Consider the following 19,808-nt stretch of genomic DNA (forward strand, 5'->3'; position numbering starts at 1 on the left):
CCAGGAAGCCAAGGAGATGGAAATATTACAAATATTTTACGCATCTCTACTGCAACTTAGTTTTTTATCGTTTCACTACTTTCTCCCAGAATTTCTCCTTCGACCACACGGGATATAAAAGATGGACGTAGAATCTGTTCTAAAGCTCTCAAACCAGATGTAACAGGCGAAGGGGGCTGATCAGAGTAAAAACCAGATGGAAACTGCACACTGATTCACTAGCTGGCTATTAGCACTCTAATAATAAGTGCTGAATAATCCTCTGACTCTAATAACGATCATAATTTTCAGTGTGAGCTGAAAGTAGTGCCTGAGATCATCACGCCATCAAAAAGCTGAGGGATTTTTCCCAGCAGACTTAATCTCCTGCAGAGGAGTCGCCTCCTGCTGGACAGGTTTATGAAACTGCTACGCTGGCTTCACCGTTCTGATCCAGGAGCTACATCCATCTTTTACACCAGGGCTGGGGAACTCCAGGCCTCGAGGGCCGGTGTCCTGCAGGTTTTAGATCTCACTCTGGGTCAACACACCTGAATCAAATGATTAGTTCATTACCAGGCCTCTGGAAAACTTCAGGACATGTTGAGGTGGTAATTTAGGCATTTAAATCAGCTGCGTTGGATCAAAGACGCATCTAAAACCTGCAGGACACTGGCCCTCGAGGCCTGGAGTTCCCCACCTTCCCCTGCTTTACACAGTCTATAACACAGGTGTCAAACTCCAGTCCTCGAAGGCTAGTGTCCTGAAACTTTTGCACGTGTCCCTGTTGCAACACACCTGAATAAATGTAGTAGGTCATTAGAGTCTTGCTAATGACCAGTGAGACTCCAGTGAGAGCACACAGCACAGGACTACTCGAGTCTCCAACAATAAAAAGGCTTTAGCCCCAATTTCATCTCTTAACAGGCACATTTTCCAACAGAACAACAGGGAAAATCAGCAGTGGGCGTCACAATCACTGCATTTATCAAACCTGAAAGTGAAATTCTTAATATTAACTGCAGCATTAACTTTCTATGTTTCGACAAAAATCAGCAAACGCAAACTTATAAACGGAGAAAAATTCAAGCCAAAAAACCCCATTTATTAGAATCTGACAGACAAAGTGCAGCAGCCGAGTAAAATCATCTGTTTTAAACAGAACGGTTCACATCTTCCTCCGTTTAAGGAGATCTTTTATTGAGGAAAATGAAAAAACAAGCACACAAACTGTCCCGCAGTGACTTTAGAAAACATGACCAGCATCAGCAAAAAAAAAACCAACTCAAAATTAAAATCTAGAGATTTGAGTCCAGCTCTCGCAACAATGCAAAGACGCAACACACTTAGTAAGAAATAAGAAATCTAAAATGATTCCTGTCCACAAAGTACAGTCTTTGTGGATAAAAATAATGCATGCAATTCACATGTTCATTTACAGTTCAGTTCAGATTAGGAGGGGGATCACGCAGGCCCGCAGCCTACCGAAACCCTCACACCGTCTGTCGCGGCTGAATAAAAACAAGACGTGATCATCCAGCATTTACAGCAGCAGCAGAGAGAGAAACAGAAAGTTCACATCCTCGGTGTAGAGTCCCGGGACGCACAGGAGGAAGCAGGTCACAGAAATCAGAGTTGATGAAAAGGAGGCGGAGAGGAGGTCCGTTTAAGTCGAGGGAGGAGGAAGAAGAGGAGGAATGTGGATTTCAGGAGGAGCTGCACCGCCGTCTCTGCTCTAATGCAGGTTCCAGGAGCTGGCTACCGAGACGGGTTTTTATCAGGCTGCAGGAAGGAACCAGAAAGAAGAGAAAGAGAGAGAGAGAAGAGCAGAAATAAGGGCTCACTGACAGAGGAGGAGGAGGAGGAGGAAGGAGCGAGGGACCCCAGAGAGGTCCAGATGTTCAGAAAACTCTACAAATGTTCAAGTTTGAGATTCAGGAAACTCCTACTGTACTGCAGTAACATGTGTGTCCAGAAGATGGCAGTATGCACACACAGATCACAGCCTTTTTACAGAATGGTGTTATTTGACATTTAAAGGGAAAGAAGGAAAGGTCTGAAACACTGCTGTTGACAGAACCTTTTATTTCCAATGCTGAATACAGTAATAAACTCCAACAGGTCAAAGGTTTTACAAAGAAAACTGGGAAAAGCATGCAAAAATGGACAAACGGGAGAAGGATAAACACCAAATCCCAAGATTCTGGGGGTTGGCATCAAAATCTGATAGTGTCGAATTTGAAAAACTCTTCAAAAATTCTGCACTCTCTGTCTGAAATTAAACGTCTGCTTTTTAAGCTCTTGTTAGTACTGAAGGGCGGACGGGCAGCAAAAACAGAAATAAAGTCAAAGAAAAACAGCGAGTGCAAGCACTACGTCACTGCGAGGCTGTCTGCCTTCTCTTAATGGGAAACTAGAACATAAGCAGTAATTATCATCACAGCGCTGTCAAACTATCACTTACTCCCATCTCCTCGTTTCCATAGCTTACAGTGAAAGAAGGGAGGCGGGACGAGGACGTGTGCGTTTGAGACACTTTTAATTATGCCGAAGCCGATAGATGAGGCCGAGTCATGGATTCTGTTTGCTGCTGTTGTGTAAAAACTTGGCAAAGCACCCAAAGGCGTTACCGGGAACCTTCTGGAAGCGTCTCCCTAACAAAGCGCAGCCAGGTACATTTGTCACGATTCATCAGTGTTGGCTCGTGTCCCATGAGAGAGAGCAAGGAGGAGGAAAGAAAATGACAAAAAAAACCCCCAACAAAAAACAGCTTTTGCTTGGACGCGAGGCTGAGCTGATTCGGAGTAAATTCTGTGAAACGCTGGCTAACACCTACTCCAGAGCGTTTATTATCAGCTCTTCTAGCTGCAACGCTTCAGCGGCGGCAGTAAATACAATCAAGAAATCTCATTTATCAGTGCAATCCACAATTCAAGCAACAAGTGAGCCATGTTCAGTCAGTTAGTCATCAGTGCCCTGCGTTCGAAAGACAAACAAACCTCCGCACAAGCAAAGAAGACGTTTACTGAGGCAGAGAGTGCAGCTGCATGCAAAGAAACAGTTGAATTCAACGGTGAAGCTTGCCCGTTCTGCACATCTGTGTTTCACTCCACCAAGAATCTGTTCTGGTACTCACTGTTTCTGCAGGAGGTTCTGCTGCTGCTGTCTGTATGACTCTATTGTGTGCTGCGGCAGGAACTGCATGAGTTCCAGCGACTCTTTGATTTTTACCAAAATCTCATAGATTTCGCGTCCTTTAATCTGAGGGGAACAGATAAGACGAGAGGTCAGTGAGCAGCTCAGACGCACCCCAAGCCGTGTGAGACAGCGGAGCCACACTTACAGGCAAACAAAAAACTTCCTCATCTGTGGATCTTCTCTTCTTGATGGCGGACATCTGTATGCCGTGGGAAACCTGTCGGAAGGCTGAAAAAGAGAAGAGGAGAGCGTGAATACAGCGGCCGCCGTGCTAAAGAGAACAAGTCGACCTAAGACAGAGCAGGAGGGGGAAGAAGCGAGGGGAAAGGCGGGTTAGTGAGAGTCCTCGACGCCAGCTGCATGTCGAGGAAGACCAAAAGCACGTCAGCCCGTCACCAGCCCCGGCCCTACTTACGGCGTTTCGTACCCTCACTGCTCTTTGTGGCGTCCGTTACGTGCTGCTTCCGGATGCTGTCCTCGTCGGCCTTGCGGTCGCGGCCCGGGCAGGCGCAGATCCTGGCTTCGAAGCAACGGCGCCCTAAAACCTGACCGCTGGGAGACAAAGACATCCTCTGTCAGAAACAAAGCACGGCCAACGAGGGGGGGCGACGGAGGTGGCGGCGGCACGGCTTACTCTCTGGTTTCCAGGGTGACGATGATGAGAATCGGGCGTCTGTTCATTCCGCCCACGCAGCTCGAGTTGCACATGAAATTGTACAGAATGGTGGTGAATTCGGTCCCCACCTGAGGAGGAGAATGAGACTGCAGGTGAGTGACGGCGGCAGGCGCAAAAACAGAGGTCGTATTTGGACATATTTCAGGTTCGGGTCATTTAAATTGGTTTAATTATGCAGAATCCAAATGTTTAACCAGTATTTGAAAAATGTGCGTCTTTGAAGCTTTCATGGCGGCACTGAAAGCTTTGACGGAGAGGTTGGCGAAGTGTCGAGCAGCTGAACATGACAGCGAACTCGCTGTCTGTCGCCATCCGAGTCGTTTGTCGCTTGGATACCCTGTAGGTTGATGGACAGCTCACCTGGGGAGGCTCATAAGGAACCAGGACGCTCTGTCTCCCAGTGATGGTGTCCTCCACGTACTGGGCGTGGCTGTTTCCCTCCACGCGGATCAGGTGGCTCGGCGGCGCTATCTGACCTGGAAGCAACGCGAGTCGTATGGTCAAACGCCAACAACAAACAAAGACGGCCGAAGTGAAACACGAGGCGGTGGGATTTCGACTGACCGTCGTTGAATTCGCGGCTGAGCTCGTGGTTCGGGCAGCGTTTCACCACCTCGGTCACGTGTTCAGCTTTTTTGTAAACAGGCATGGCTCTGATCACGGCACCCTGGGGAGGAGTGGTGAGGACTTTGATCTGAATGGGACATGTCTTGGCGATCTGGCAGTATAACTTCTTCAGTTCGGTCGAATACTGCAAAACAAAACGAGAGAAAACACAAAAGATTACAGAAAAGTTTTGATGGGGGATTGACTTAAATTTTAAAAGCACAGATTGATCACAGAAACACCCGAGACGTGATAGTAAATGGATAAAGTCAGGGGGGAAAGGCTTTTGGAAACCTTATTTTGGTGGAAACTCTCAGATTCCTGGTGACCAGTAAAATTTAATTAAACTAATTTAGCTTAAAAATAAGTGCACAGCGGTGTTTGAAGGACTTTGGTAACACCTGCTGCCTCAGCTGTGCACTTCTGGCTCCCCTGAAGCAAAAAGGGTTAAACTGAAGACTGTGATTATGACCCACTTAAATAAACACACACAGCACTCGGCCCTACAAGTGACTATTGGCCAACCTCAAAGATGTCTCACAGACAGCCTCTGGGACTTCCGAGGAGCACCATAAAATGGACCCCTCCAGGGGCAATTAAACAGGGCTTGGCTTTCATCTCTGTTAAAGCATCTGATGGCCACTCATCACACAGAGCAGCTTCTGAAGCGCCTGGCAGGCTGGAGCTGCATTAGGCTGAGTGCAGGTGGATGACAACGACTCCGAGTGAAGGAGCGGAGGGCTAATCGCGGCAGTCGCAAAAGATTCATCAGCGACGAGCCAAAATGTGATGGTTGATCACACAAACTGGCTCAGGCTCAAGTGTGCAAGCCAGGAGTCTTGAATAATGGATGCACCTTGATCCTTGGCACTGTTAGAAGCGATAACCAGTAAAGGCATCAGAAAGACCGAGTTCTTACTAATAGGCACAACCCAACTGTGTACACAAGCCATTCAAATCACTGCTGTGCAAGCAGAGCTTTAAATCCTCTATGTGCACAGAGCTGAGGGTGGAGGGGCGGAGGGGAAATTTTCCTGTCAGTTTCATTTCTGAGTGATGAAAAGTGAACATTGTGAAAACTGCTCGGGGCTGTGTTCGGGAACAATGCAACATAAAATTGCACCTCTATTAAGTTTGCTTCCAATGAAAAGAAGCACATCCCAGGAACCGTCTGTGCTCACTTTAAATATTACACAAGCTTGGCACGGACATTTTCTGCTCTTCTCCTCAGGCGCAACCTCTCCTTTCATCAGGACAAACCTAAAAGTGCACCTCCCCGTCTCTGCCTTATGCCTGCGTTTCGCCCACTGATGCAGTCTGCTATTAAACGCAACTTTTCACATGTGCTGCTTTCCTCAAGTGACCCTCACACAGCGCTGATGCTCACTGCTGGGAAATACGAATGCAAAGCAGAAAATTTTAACAATAAAACTGCGTTTTGATTCGTGCACAAGGACACGATAGATTGACTGATGAGGGCAGTTTAAGCTCTGGGACGTGTACATCAACACGGCAACTGAACTGACTCTTCCTTAAAATCAAAGCGGCTTTCTAGCAGCTTTTAAAAAAAAAATGCCTCCAAGATGAATGGCTGTAGTTGCCCCCTCGCTCCTAACCTGATACTCCCCGTACGCCTCTGTCAGTCAGCTAAATGAGGTGGAGAAGCCAAGCAGAGAGATGGAGGAAGGGGGTCGAGGGTGTGGAAGAAGAGCAAAAGAGAAAGAGAGAGGTGGTGTGTAAAGGGTCTGCACAAATCTGAGCCTAAAGATCTAATCGCGAATGTTAGGCCAGAAACACAAAGTTTGTTTAGATGATATCCTACAGTTTCAAACACACACACATGCACACACACACACACACACACACACACGAGTGGCCCACCCCAGCCCTGAAGCTACAAACTTTGAGTGCACAGCTCTGTGCTGCTGCTGTGTTTGCTCAACAGTGAGAGCAGGAGCTGCTGATTGCTGAAAGCAGCATGCGGTTAAAGCCAACACTGTTCAGGGTGGAGGACAGCCAGTTGACTGATGGGGATTCAGTGGCTCACACCGGGTGCGGCGCTCAGGTGTTAACATGTAATTATGAGCCTTTCATTGGTCACAATGTGAATTACACGGCCGAGGAACACAAGGCGCACAATGCAGAGCCGCTTAATCACAATCATTTGAAAGAAAACTTCTGCGAGTGTTTGCAGGAAACACACGTGATGCATTGTTCAGCTGGCACGGGGCAAAAGTAATAAATGACCTAAAGTGGCTGGACTTTTAAATTCTACGTGCACATCTGGAAAGCTCGGCTGGAAACCGTGCGGACACAGCACTGCAGCTTTCAAGCTACAACGAAAATGCGTCTCTGGGATAATCTGACTACGCGCAACATGCAATTTGTCCTGATACTCGGACATAGAAAGTAATTGCACACATGCAGCTAATGCACACAAACACACAGCACAGGAACACAGAGACACACACTTCCTGTGTTGCGCAGGTTGGGGCAGGCCCACAGTTGTAGCGTTCCTTTCTACCTGACAGGCGCTGCGGGCGCATGCAGAAGTCAAGTCCTGACAAACATCAGGCCTTAAACAAGCAACGTTTGGCGCCTCTGGTCTTGTCTTCTTCATACCTGACATGTCATGTCATGCCTACAGCGTCTCCCAAACCTGTTTAATTCAACAATAATCCAAAGAGTTCTTTTCCTCCCTCGCTCTACTTTTCTCTGAAACTGAAGCAAAGCACCTGCTTCTTAAATCTAAAACAGGGGGAAAAGTTGAACATTTTAGCGGACAATCTGCTCGGCCGAAGCTATCAGCACCAATCTCGACCACCCAATCTTAGGGATGACACCTGCCCCCGGGCAAGCAGCATCACGTAGCCGGTGTTGAAAGAGTCAAACATGTATCTGTCCCTCTTGGGATTTGCCAATCAAATGTCTTCAGCAGAACAACTGTAACTTCAACTTTAAAACTGAAAGCACAGCAGGTGGGAAGAGGTTTAGGGGGAAAAAAAGCAATCGAGGATTTTCTCCTTTTCTTTTCAGATGGAGAGCAGCCAAAGTTTGCTAAACATGCTTAAAATTATTTTCAAAAACTGTTTGATCTGCTTATCCTTGAAGGAAGCGTTTGAGCTGCCAGCACTTTTTTGTCGTTCCAACCTTCAATTATAACACAACAATGATTTCTGTGTTGAGAGCACTCCAACAAACTCAGTTTGGTGAGGTCTGATTTAAATTCCTCCTTTTCCCCCTGATGACAGACTAATATCTGCCTTTTATATTTATACCGCCACAGCATGAGCCTGCTTTCTGTTGCTGTAAATCACCGCTGCAGGTACTCTGTCAGAAAGCGGAAAAAAAAGGAATCTTGTAACTTAAACTGTAAAAGAAAGGGCTTTTCCGAGAAGATTATGGAGAAATCCCATAGCCCATATCATAAAAACCTTTTCAACTCTGCCTTTTTAAAAATTTTCCCCTCCACCTTTTCCCATCTGTAGCTTTCAGGGTTTGTCTCTCTGCGACGGGCGAGTCGTGACAAGCTTCTTGACACAAACAAGTCTCAGCCCCATCTCGTGAGGCGTGGGACGGGCCCGCAGATGTTCCATGGGCAAGTTGCGTCTTGCCGCCTTTCGCTAGAACACTCTTCTCTTTGAGCATTCCTCCTCCTCCTCCGGCGCAATGTGAGATGCAACCATCAAGCTTAACTCTCTCAAAAAAAGACAGAGCCCACTCCAAGAGCACAGGGTTCAGGAAAGAGGCACACGGTATTTACACAAGTATTATCTACAGGCCCTCAATCCATTACTGTAATCCCCCTGGGCTCAACAGCGTCCCAGTGATAGCCCGAACCATGGCATTCCTCTCCTTTGACTAAATATGGTGGCAGTTAATACACACCGCAAACACAACTAGTCTTTACCCTGACAACAATGGCTGCCTCCTTTAGCGGTGCAAAGAAGATGAAACATCTCTAAACTTGTGTATTCATTTGACCCGGCGATTGTTTTTCTCTAACCGAGCGCTGGGGGAGGGAACGCCGTGCAGGCTGCAGGAGTGCCGGCAGGAAAACCGTGTGGGAGCAGTTTCTGGGAAACACTGACGTGTTGCACCTTTTGCTGTGTGCCTCATCCTAGACAGGAAGAGGTTAAGGTGTGGGTTAGGGATTAGGTGTGTCTCCATCAGAACAGTCATCAAACAGTACAGTACACAGTCCACTAAGTCCCCGTGGAAGATCCCACAGGCCTTCAAAAAGGGGGCATTAGTGGATCTATGCACAGAGCAAAGCTGCAGTGACATCTACGGTGGCTCTCTGCCATCAGTCCATCAGTCCAGCAGTTGAGCTTATTGGGCTGAGATTATGGGAGCTTTACGAAAGATCTCCTGAGATCAGGAGAGGGAGCCTCCTTTGAGATGGGAACCGACGCTGTAATCACTCTTCTTTAGAATCAGACTGGAAGCTGCAGCCAGCGAAAATGACTCTCTCTATGAGCCAATCTGGAAATCAACAAAACGATGTTCGGCGGGGAAACGCTGTAACGAATCCTCTCTGACAGGATCAACTGCATTTCAGAGTTGAGTGACATTTAACCTGGCTGCGAGGTACAAAAACAACAACAGAGCATGTGGAACCAGCCCGACCTCACAGAAAACATTACAAGCAATCAGTCACGTGCTGGTCATCATTTATTTGTGCATTATTGTTTTCAAGGCCAACTCCAGATGAGCGCTCTAAACAGGCTCTAAGTGCAGTGCATCCACTTCCTGGCTCTTATTTATGTATGGTCAAAATCAAACTCCAATTAAAAACAGTCATTAAAAAGCAGTCTGTGTGTTTGTTTTCATGGACATAGATCGTAACAACAGGAAGTACGTGTCATGTCTGCAGTAAATAAAGAAACCAAGGAAACCTCCCCGCCTCTGTTACCACAGGGAAATAAATTGACATTTAAGTCAGACGTGTATTTTAACTTCTCAAATGGGCTCAGTTACTTGTTCCCAGTGCAATAGCTTTATATCAGCAGCACATTTGCAATCTCCACCAACACTGGTGGCCAGTTGAGGAGGATAATGATGGTGGTGCTTCAGCTCTGAAACAGGAACAGCTTAGAGTTTAGCTGTCACCGAGGGAAGTGAACAAGCTTGTTGTCGATTATGTGGTGCTGCTGATGTAAATGTCCAACTGGCTCCACAGCCTCTGTGCACAGACTGGTTATCCACAGGTGTGCAAAGTTGTTATTCTTGCTAATGTAAAAGTCATCGTAAGGAGGTGCTTTGCACAAAAGGTGATACTAATTACTTTTTAATGGCTCTGATTTTGTAATGCTACCCATCCTTCGCTAGGAGAACAAACTTTATTTCGATTGGTTAACTGTACGAGACGATGTTGCACAACAGCACTTGTTTGTGTTTACTGCTCTCATATTTTAGCGCTCGTGCCCGTTTCTTATCCTTGTGGAGACTTTGGGCGACTGCACTTTAAAAAATAGAATTTATACAAAAAAAATGAGTTTTTAAAAATATTTTTAATGTTTTTTTAAACTCTGAACTACTAAATAAAGTTAAGTCTTTAATCAGTGCAATGATTGTAAGTAGCAATCCCTGACTTTTCCATGTTAAGCCAGACCAATCAAACCAGTCTTGCATCATGTTATGACTGTGGGACACATCGTTGGTTCCCTGCATGTGTCTACGACGGGACGACTGCGACTGGGGCGTGCCGCTCACAAACCACAGTGTGAGCCACCTCACGGTTGCACATCAGACAAACAGTTTTGTTTTTGGACTGAAAATGAGAGGGATGACTGAGGCACTGTGGGAACTGGGCAAATGTGACGATCCCACACTCGGCGTGGCCAAGGAGTAAGGCGAGATCGCCCAGCACTCCCTGAGTTTGCCTGGAAGCTACAGCACGTTAAATTCGGCGCATCAATGCGCTCAGCAGGTTTTCCTCAAACGGCCCGCATTTTTGACTGTTAATTGGAAATTTTTAATAAATATGTTTCTGTATTAAGCGTTTTCTGCTCCGTTATGTAATAACTGACATGTCACAAAGTTACGTCACCCAGATTCTGTATGTGAACAGACGGGGTTTCCTTTGACGCCCACGCCGTCACTAGATGATGTGACAGCTGTCCCAAATTATGATGCAGGGACAAAAAGCCGCCGCCAATTTCGTCCGCTAGAGTGCATTAGTGCACCGACCTTGCGCCTCTGTTCCCGCATTGCCGCAGATCGCACACATTAACAACCGAGCAGGCGGGGCACTGATGCAACAGCTGTCCCTCAGCCCTGTGATGCGTAATGACAGAGCGAGAGGAGCCGGTTGAGTCTGTTTAATGAGTCGACGATGGTGACATCTAGCTGCACGGGAAAGGAGCAACGATTCAACCTGTTTACCTCTGTCATCAACAAAGCATCAGTAAACTTTACCCGACTTCTGAGGAAAAGGGACATTTCACTTGAGTGAGGTCACTGTGAGACTAATAAAGGTTTAAGCTTCTTCATTTTCACTTTAACCTGCCACACATGCAGGGCTCTGGTTTCCTGTAGAAAGTTGTTTTTGGTGCTTTGTCAAGAAGTTTTAACACTAAATGACCTGCACTGTTAGCAGTTTGGTTAGCTAAAATTAACAATTCCCAGACATTTTTGTATCTAAAATGGTCGAAATATGAGAAAATAGCACATTTTCTGTCAAGTGAGACAACTCAAGCCTTACTTACTCAAGCTAACACATTTCCTATCACATGAATGAGTGCATCCATGATTTTGACAGTGTATGCACTCTTCCCCCTGTCAGTGAGAAGTTAACTTAAAAACCCTGAGGTTCAGTCCTGATGTAAAAATATCTCAGGTGACATTCTTCCCAGCCAGAAGTCAGATAAGAAGTTCATAGGTGAAAGTGTCTCTTTAACCTCCACCCCGATAAATCATCACCTCCTACAATGATGGGTTAGGCTGACAGGCAGCACATTTAAATTTATTACACAATAAAAAAATGACAAAAGCTTTCATTCTTTTGTAGCTATAAAAGTCATATCTTTATCTTGAGTGCTGATTGTTATGATGTGTAATTAAAAACATAATTTATGGAACATAAGATAAAGAAAACATGAATGCAGCCTCTGTCCAGCAGGACAGGAACGATGGGAGATGGTGTAACAGAGTCTTTCTTCTTCTTCTCCCTATTTTCCGTCTTTATACTTAAGTAAAATTCCAGCTTCCTGTATATCTTATTTAAATCAAAAAGTTCATGTGTTACTTAGTGTACTCTCTTAACCTCCAGTTGATCAGAAGTGAAGCGCAAAGTTATTCTAGTTAATGCAAACTAAACCATAAACACATTTATCTGATCAATATTACAAAATTAACTTCAATTAAATATTTGGTAAATGTTCTTAGTCCGAGTCTTTTCTCACTCTGGTCAAATTTGTGAGTTCAGCACAATTATTATTGAGAAATAAATCATATTCACTCAAATCTGTCCCACCTGCAGAGGCCTATCAGTGGGGTCTGCACGACATTAATGCGAGACCTCTTGCAGAAAAGGAAGTGGAACCCCGCTAACTTTATGCAGGACTCCACAAACACTGAGCGAACACGGGTCTTACCGTCCAGGTGGCAGACTTTGCTGTGCTGGACTGCTGGAAGGACACGTCAAAGGTGTGTGGGCCTGCGTAATCTGTGTTGGATGGGATGGCCGGTGAGGGGGAAAGGGCATCGAAGGTGGAGCTGGGCTGGGCGTAGGGCGACGGGGCGGTCACGTTGTTCTGCGCGTGGTCGTTGTTGTAGGGGCTGGTGGAGGTCGAGCCGCCGTTCTGAATGTTCTGATCCATACCATTCAGGAGCCCCAGGTTTGTGTACTGTGACTGAAGATGGAGAGGAGGGGGAGGGGGAAGAGCGACAAAGGTGTTCAGTCACAGATGCTTCAGACGAAATGTTTTGTGCAAATTTTGTAATAAAGAAATAAAAACAGTTAGCCTCATCCAAACATCAGTGATTAAGGTAGAAGATTAAGACAACACATGAAATAAACACGTTCTCCCTACAAAGCCATTTCTTTTCCCACATATATTCAGACAGGACGAGTGGAATTAAAATATGTCCCCTTTAGAGAGGATGGAGAGTACTCCTGGGTGGTAGCCAGCCCCTTCTTGCTTGCTCTGCTTGCCATTCACCTCATTCCTTTCCATTTATAAACAGCACATTCCTGGAAGAGGTGCCATCGCTCGTGCTCTTTAGACGGCCATCAATCTTTCCAGGGCCTCTCGTTTATTTCGAGCACGGCTGGCCACAGCTGTCCGACTCACACCCACTGCCCTGCCAGGTGTTAGTGTTGCTCCAGATGATCAACAAAACACTAGGTTGGTAGGTTAGATAACTATTAGTCAAGGGAGTGACTTATGAATCAACGATGCCGCTTTATTACACACAGATCCATAGACACACCTGAGAGAGGTCACTGGAGTCAACCTCGGCATACCTGTGCAGCAGCGCCACAGGGGAGCGGCTGTTTGGCAGAGGAAGGGGGGCTTAAGCCCCTCAGAAACAATGACACCGGAGCTTATAAGGAGGCTGCGTGAAACAATTATGCCGGGCATGCAGGTGTTAAGAGACAAGTGTTTTGTGAATGGAGCACACACGCACGCACAGAAAGAAAGAAAGTCCTTCCTGGGGGAGCCCCTGCAGCTTTTAGTGGGGACACACACGCTCTCACACAAATGACTGATTATACGCACGTATTACAGGTCTAAGAGTGGCTCTGTGGATCTAATCAGGGGGAAAAATGGATGGTAAGAAAAACAAAGTTCTTTTTTTCCCCACCTACGCATATTTTAAAAATGAAAATAATCCCCGTTTCCCATGGGAACGAGCTCGGTGGATTTATTTCCTGTTTGTACACCGTTTTCCCGTAAATGAAGCGCGAGCGATGGTGATATCAGAGTGATTCTTTTGAACTATGGTGCAATTCCACTGAGGCACTCAGCCATTGAGAGATGACACAGCCTCCCCCAGTACCTGATGCTGGCAGCTGCTATGGTGGATCTGACAGGCACCAATTATCAATGCCAAATGATTATTCTAAAGAAAAGGCTGATGGTGGCCTCAGACCAAACATAGATAAAAGCAGAAGCATAAAGCAGACAGGCTGACGTAGACTACTTAACATTAAATACAGGGCCTGAGATAATGCTTCTCGTGGTGTAAGTGAAAATCAGGATCAAAGATGAGGATTTGAGGATAAAGCTGTAATTGACCAGATAGCGAGGTTTCACCTGAACTCATCGCGTTTTAATGTTTAATTGGCTGGAAGCAGGATATCAGCTTTTAGAAAGGGCAGCGTGAGGGACTTTCAGGCCTTCTCTTCATTTCCTTTAATCAGATCTTATTCCACTATAATACAGCCAGCATTTAATAACCACTTTAGCAGCTCTTAAAAATTCCTTCTGTTTATAGCTGACGCTGTGTTCAGGCCTCTGGGATGCCACGGCTGTGCAAAGCAGAAGCGCAGTAAATCAGCAGCAGCCTTTAATAAAGTTTACAAAAAGCTGCGCTTTCTGTTCGAGGCCTGAGAGCTCATTTCTTTGTCTGAGAGAAAATGCTGGGCTAACGCTTCAGACCAGCGGCAAAAGGACACTGTTGACCTTCACAGCGATTGCCTGAATTACCCACAACACATAGCAGGGATATTTTAAATACACGTGGCAGGGCTCATTTAGAAGTTGCTGCTGCGGCGTTGGGTTCGGCGCGTGCATGCATTCAAATCAATGCATTCCTCGCTGGGTATGCGACCAAATGAATTCACTGAATAAATATGAAATGTTAATGGTGAAAATGCTCTCTGCACTCCCGCCAAAACTCTTGTCTAAAGAGTCGGTTCGGTGCTTTTGACTCGTTTCTCATCAGTTTAATAGCGCGAGTGTCATTATCAGCAGCATCGCGAGGCAGCAGAGATTGTTTTCTTTGTGAGAACACAGATCACAGTCTCTGATAAACCCAGAAAATTCCACAGACGTAACAGCAGTCCCCTACGCGGAGCAGAAGCGCCACACTCTTTCAGCACTTATACTGACCAACTGAAAGCTCCACAGTTTCTATCTAGAGCTTCTAAAATCCTCCTGTTGCTGCTGCTTTGTGTAGCCGCAGAGCGCAAACACTGATAACGCCAAATCTTGAGAGACAGCAGGAGCCAGATCAGACCCGGCCTGAGGGGGAAAGAGCTCATTCCAGGCTCTCCGCTGACCCGCTCATCGTTGGACCAGCGTATGAGACCATCTGGGGAGGGAGACATTAAAGGCTCAACAAGGCCGAGAGGGGGGAGGTGAGGTGGGGCTGGGTGGGTGGGGGTCTATCGGCACCTCATACCTGCTGGGGTGGGCAGAGCAGGTGATTGTATCTACATCAACATACCATTAAAGCAATTACGACCCCGGACAAAACAGCAATGCCTGGCCGGCCACCATCTAATGGCTGCAGCGGCTCCCAGGAGACTGGGGACCGGGGGGAACCCGATACCCCGCACACGCACGCACTCACACTCAGACACACACACTGACCTGGACACCACTTAAAGACCCCCTGCTCAACAACTTAAAAAGACAGCGAACTGACACACCTGCTATCCGCAACCTGCAATCTGAGAATCTATCACCGCTCGGCGTTAGCTTTGGTTTGGAATTCAGTTAGTGGGGAAAAAAAGAAAGAAAGAAAAAGAAATAACAGACATATATATGGAAAAGCAAAAGCACGATCCAAGGAAAAGAGCTGAGATTGAATTGTTTAACTTAGAGTTCGGGTTGTCAATCATATTTGAAAAAGAAGAAAATAAAGCTAAGATGATATGTTTTTTATGGTTTCCCTTTTAGGGTAAAATATGAATCTACAGGAACAGATTTTTTTTTCATTTTTTTTTAAAGAATATGTATCTATTAAAAACTTTTTCCTCACATTTTACTCTTTAAACTTTTGTTGTCTTTGGTTTCAACAGAACAGAAGATTTAATGGAAAGAGAAACGTGGCGCCACGTTAAATCAAAACCATTTTCAGTTTTGTCCCCCCAAATTTTCCAACTTTTACCAAGAAACAAACTCTGAGACATAGAAACAGATTAAATCCTTTCCCGCCACACACACACACACACACACACACACACACACACACACACACACACACACACACACACACACACACACACACACACACACACACACACACACACAGCAGCCATTTCACAAGAAGGAAATATCCAGATTTGTGTTTACATTCCCCTGCTCTCTGGACTGTCACATCTGCAGTTTATGTCTCAGTTAGACGAATACACAAATCCAATCTACGGAACGTTAAATAGTGGCATAAAATCTACGCTTCAAACTACGAGGCCTTTTTCTCTGATGTGTCCTTCACGCCAGGGAGGCTGGGGGACCAAAGAATGGAAGCGAAGGCTGATGCCCTGTTTCCCGCACTGCTCTTACCTCGTTGTAAGAAGTTGTGGTCCCCGTCTCCAGGTACAACATGTTGGCACTGAGATTGAGCAGAGCTGCTGCTGTTTGCTCCACTGGCTCCAGGATTCCACAAATCTCTTTTCCTCACTCTAAAAGGAGTGATGTGGACTACAGATGCAAAGTGGACAAGCAGAAGCTCCTATAAGAATCTATGGGATGGTCATATATACCTTGGAAGAAAAGGGGGTGGGCCTGAGGAGCTTTACCTGTCCACACCCAGAAGAAGAGGCCTTGCTCTGCAGAGAAAACTCTGCAGAGAAAACGAATGACTTTGTCGACTTGGCAGCTTTGTTTATAATGAACTGCAACCAAAATAACGCATTTCAGACGTTTTATTAATTTTTATATGCAACGACGTGACAACGCAGAAGGCAAAGCGACAGAAAATGGAGAAAAAAGTATGTTTTTGTCTTGAATTTTCAAAAAACAGCGCTGTTCTCAGACGAATTAAAACTAAAACATTTTAAATGAGTTTTTAACAAAAAAAAGAAACGCCTCAGGTGGTTTAAAATAATTTTCCAAATTAGAAAAAAAGAGATGAGAGAGACGATTAATTCCTACAGTGCAGGCCGCTGAGTGGGAGCTGCGGTCTGGGCTCGGGACAGATACACAGTTGCTTGTTAGCATAAGAATGGCTCCCCTCTGAAGCCCCAGAGCACTCTGAATGGAGAGGCCTGCAGGAAAACAAAGGGACTCCCGTAGATTACTTGTATCTATCAGAGATGACTGCTGTAGATCTGTTTTGGAAACATGCATTGTTTCTCGGCCTGTGTAATGACGGTGGGACTGAGCCGCTCGCTCTCCTGTGACTCCAGCAGCTCCAATAAGAGTGGCCTAGTGAGTGGGATTCAATTTAATTGGGAATCATACAGTTTGTGCAGAGAAGCTTCTTACAACTGTTGGGTGATGCTGAGACATTTTTTAATGAATTGTTTTGATTAATATGAACTAAAAACATGCACAACGCAGATGTAAAAAATAAATAAATAAATAAAAATTCACAGAAAATTGACAATATAGGCTCAGATGAACATCTAAAAGAGCATGTGTGTCTTTATATAATCACATAAAATGAGAATTATTTTGACTTAAGAGGACATACTGCAGATATAATGATATTTAGATATGGCCAGCTGATCTGCTCCATGACAGAGGTAGAGGAGGAGGAGGAGGAGGCCAGTCAGCAGGGCACACATCACTCCTTTGGTGACAGGGGGATGAAAATCTTGCCCTGTGGTCAGAATGATTTGAAAGTTGTCTGAAATCTAAAGCACAACTGTGACGTGCAGTCAGTGTCTCCAATCATCAACCACACCCCGCTCAGGCCCCGGGGTTTTAGGCCTGCAGGTCAGCCTGTCACAAAAGGCAAATCAACACTTTAAAGAGCTCAAGCCAGTGGCCTCCTAAGACTCCCGGCCACAAACACGGGCCAACCTGCAGCTTCTGAGGGTGATCATTTGTTTGGCAAAACAAACTTCTAATTATGTTAAAACAACAGTGACCTGCGAAAGAGGTTAGAGTCCTCAGTTTGTGGCTAATGCAACGAAGGCAGGAGCTGAACTCCAAAACAGATCCATTTCTACAGCAACGTACTGATAAGCGTAAACATTAGATTCGTGATGGGTAACATTATGACTAAAAATGTCATGAAATAAACAGCTGGGTTCTTCAAAGACCCCAGTCGGTCACTTGAAGGTTAACTGCGTCACCTCGGCTGCTACAGCGGTGAGAAACTGAGTTGGAGCAAGCGGCGACTAAAGATCTGCAGATCCAGAGGCTCAGACAAAAGAGGCTTTGCTAAAGTTTTTCCTTTTAAAGAGGCTAGTCCTAAAGTCCGCTAGATTAGTTTAGTATCGGGTGTCGGGCTGCAGAGGCTGCAAAGGCACAGACACCTGACCTAAAACAGAGTAAGCTGCCGTCCTCACTGACAGACGCAGATGGTCGACCGAGCAGCAGAAAGCATCACTTGGGTGGCAAATCCCAAAATCCTCACAATCAACTGCCACCAAATCCTGAATCACTGAAGCTGCTTTTAGGGAAGCTAATTTATCCACAGACACATTTTATAAGTGAAAGAGAAACTGGGAACATTTTCAGCAATGATTTTTACGACCTTCACTGACCAAATGGCTGCAGAGTCACACTTTTGCACGCTAATTCAATTCTTTTATTTAAATACAAATAATCAGACAAGTGACGACACTGTAAAACAATGTGCTGGGCATCTTACCTTCATCTTTGCATTAACAGAGCAGCCGGGATGTTTTTACACCTGTTTTAGCACTGTGTCACATACATACTGGTAAGTAAAAGGGCTCAAATTCAGTGCTGCAGACTCCGTTAAAATCTAAACTTCACACACTGAGAAGATGGAAAGTATTTTAACTTTTCAACTTCACCTGCAACCACGGAAACCCACTTTTAGTTTTAGTTTCCGAGCTGAAGCTTCTGGAGGTTCAAGTACTGAACGCCTCAAGGTCCATGTGCGGGTCAAGCATGAGCCCCGAGTATTCGCACTCTTTGGTCGGGTTTAAATGTGTAACCTGTTCTTTTTGAGTTTTCCGTGTGAATCTATTTAAATGTTTCTGTAAAGCACTTTGCATCTGTTTCAAAAGTGTTCTTTTTCTATATTTATACGCTCTGTCGAGTCCTGGTTCAAAATGGGCCTACTGGAGTTGATCTTTATTACCTACTTTAACAGAAATCTCTCCGTTGTGCTATTTCTGACAATCTGATAAAGAAAAACGCTCATTTTGTTTGCATATATGAAACAGTTAAAATCATTTTGGAGAATGCCAAAAATGTTTCTACTCAGGAAAAACTCTGGCACTAGAAAATGAAATGTAGATCACGGCTCTGAAAACATGATCACTCGCACGGCCCGCTTTTCAATATCCTCCAGTATCACCAACAATGAGCACAGAGACTCAGCCGCTTATTTCAAACAGAATCGCTGCTTTTTCATTTATCTGATCACCACAGACGCCGTGCAGAAGGAAACTGTGAAACACAAAAGAACCTTTTTTTAGCTGCTAATTGAATTTCAAAGTTTCTTTTACTGAATAAAAACATATAAACTAGTTAAAGATTTTAAACCACTGAGCAGTAAAACCCTGTTTTTTCTGCCCCAGCTCTCACAATACTGCTGAAAAACCTGGTTTCAAACATGATATTTCTTAAAATAATATCCATAACAGGTTTTTCCTGCTGGCATCCCTGAAGAGCCTCTAACTTTTCCTCTTAAGAAAATCACCTGGACTGGAAAAATATTCTTCACACCCTTGTTTATAAAAAAAAAAAAAAAAAAGCACATCTTTATGAGATATGCACAGACTTCAGTTAAGCCTGTGTCCTCACCACATCTGGACCAGCCACACTCGAGTGCACAGTCGGCTCTAAAGTCTCATTCTGAGACAGATAAAATATTATCAAACAGTAGAAAACATTATTACTGAAAGATGTTTTCACCTGGTCACAACCTGCATGTTTTTTTGTTGAACCCGGCACCATATGAAACTGCGGCGTAAAAACACAGCTCACCATGACCAACAAAGAAAGTAACAGGGGCCCCACATCCCCACATCTAAACTCTGACTTCTTACCAAATCAACAGTCATTCAAGTGGACCGTGGCAAGCAACCGTTCTTTGGTCTTCACCTTTAAGTGCTGGAGGCAAACTGGTGGAGCATTAAAACAAAATAAAGGAGCGCTTTATGGCTGTCTACTTCATGCACCAGTTTGCTTCGGATTAAATAAAGTGTGATGTCCTGACGAATAAAGTTTGACGCCAAGCCTCTCGCTGCTTAGAAAGAGAAAAAAAAATAACGTTGGGAGGTAAAGGCTGGAGGAAAGGGCTCAAA

General features: G+C 45.2%; 1 protein-coding gene across 5 annotated transcripts in view; it reads right to left on the minus strand.

Moving 5' to 3' along the window:
- Positions 1-19,808, minus strand: part of tp63 (tumor protein p63) — a 65,070-nt gene that overhangs the window by 3,091 nt on the left and 42,171 nt on the right. For 2 of the 5 annotated variants that reach the window (XM_085398985.1, XM_085398983.1), the window contains exons 4-10: positions 12,058-12,315; positions 4,418-4,604; positions 4,214-4,329; positions 3,812-3,921; positions 3,593-3,729; positions 3,323-3,405; positions 3,116-3,240 (exon numbers count right to left, since the gene is read on the minus strand). In XM_085398985.1, coding sequence (XP_085255111.1) covers positions 3,116-3,240; positions 3,323-3,405; positions 3,593-3,729; positions 3,812-3,921; positions 4,214-4,329; positions 4,418-4,604; positions 12,058-12,315 — 1,016 coding nt within the window. Of the gene's footprint in view, positions 1-3,115; positions 3,241-3,322; positions 3,406-3,592; positions 3,730-3,811; positions 3,922-4,213; positions 4,330-4,417; positions 4,605-12,057; positions 12,316-15,918; positions 16,099-19,808 lie in introns of those variants that run through there. The other 3 variants (XM_085398986.1, XM_085398988.1, XM_085398984.1) reach the window with 3 other exon arrangements.

Source organism: Rhamphochromis longiceps, linkage group LG23, assembly GCF_057381845.1.
Source record: "Rhamphochromis longiceps isolate RC_006_pf linkage group LG23, R_longiceps_female_GT1.1, whole genome shotgun sequence".
NCBI classification, from domain to species: domain Eukaryota; kingdom Metazoa; phylum Chordata; class Actinopteri; order Cichliformes; family Cichlidae; genus Rhamphochromis; species Rhamphochromis longiceps.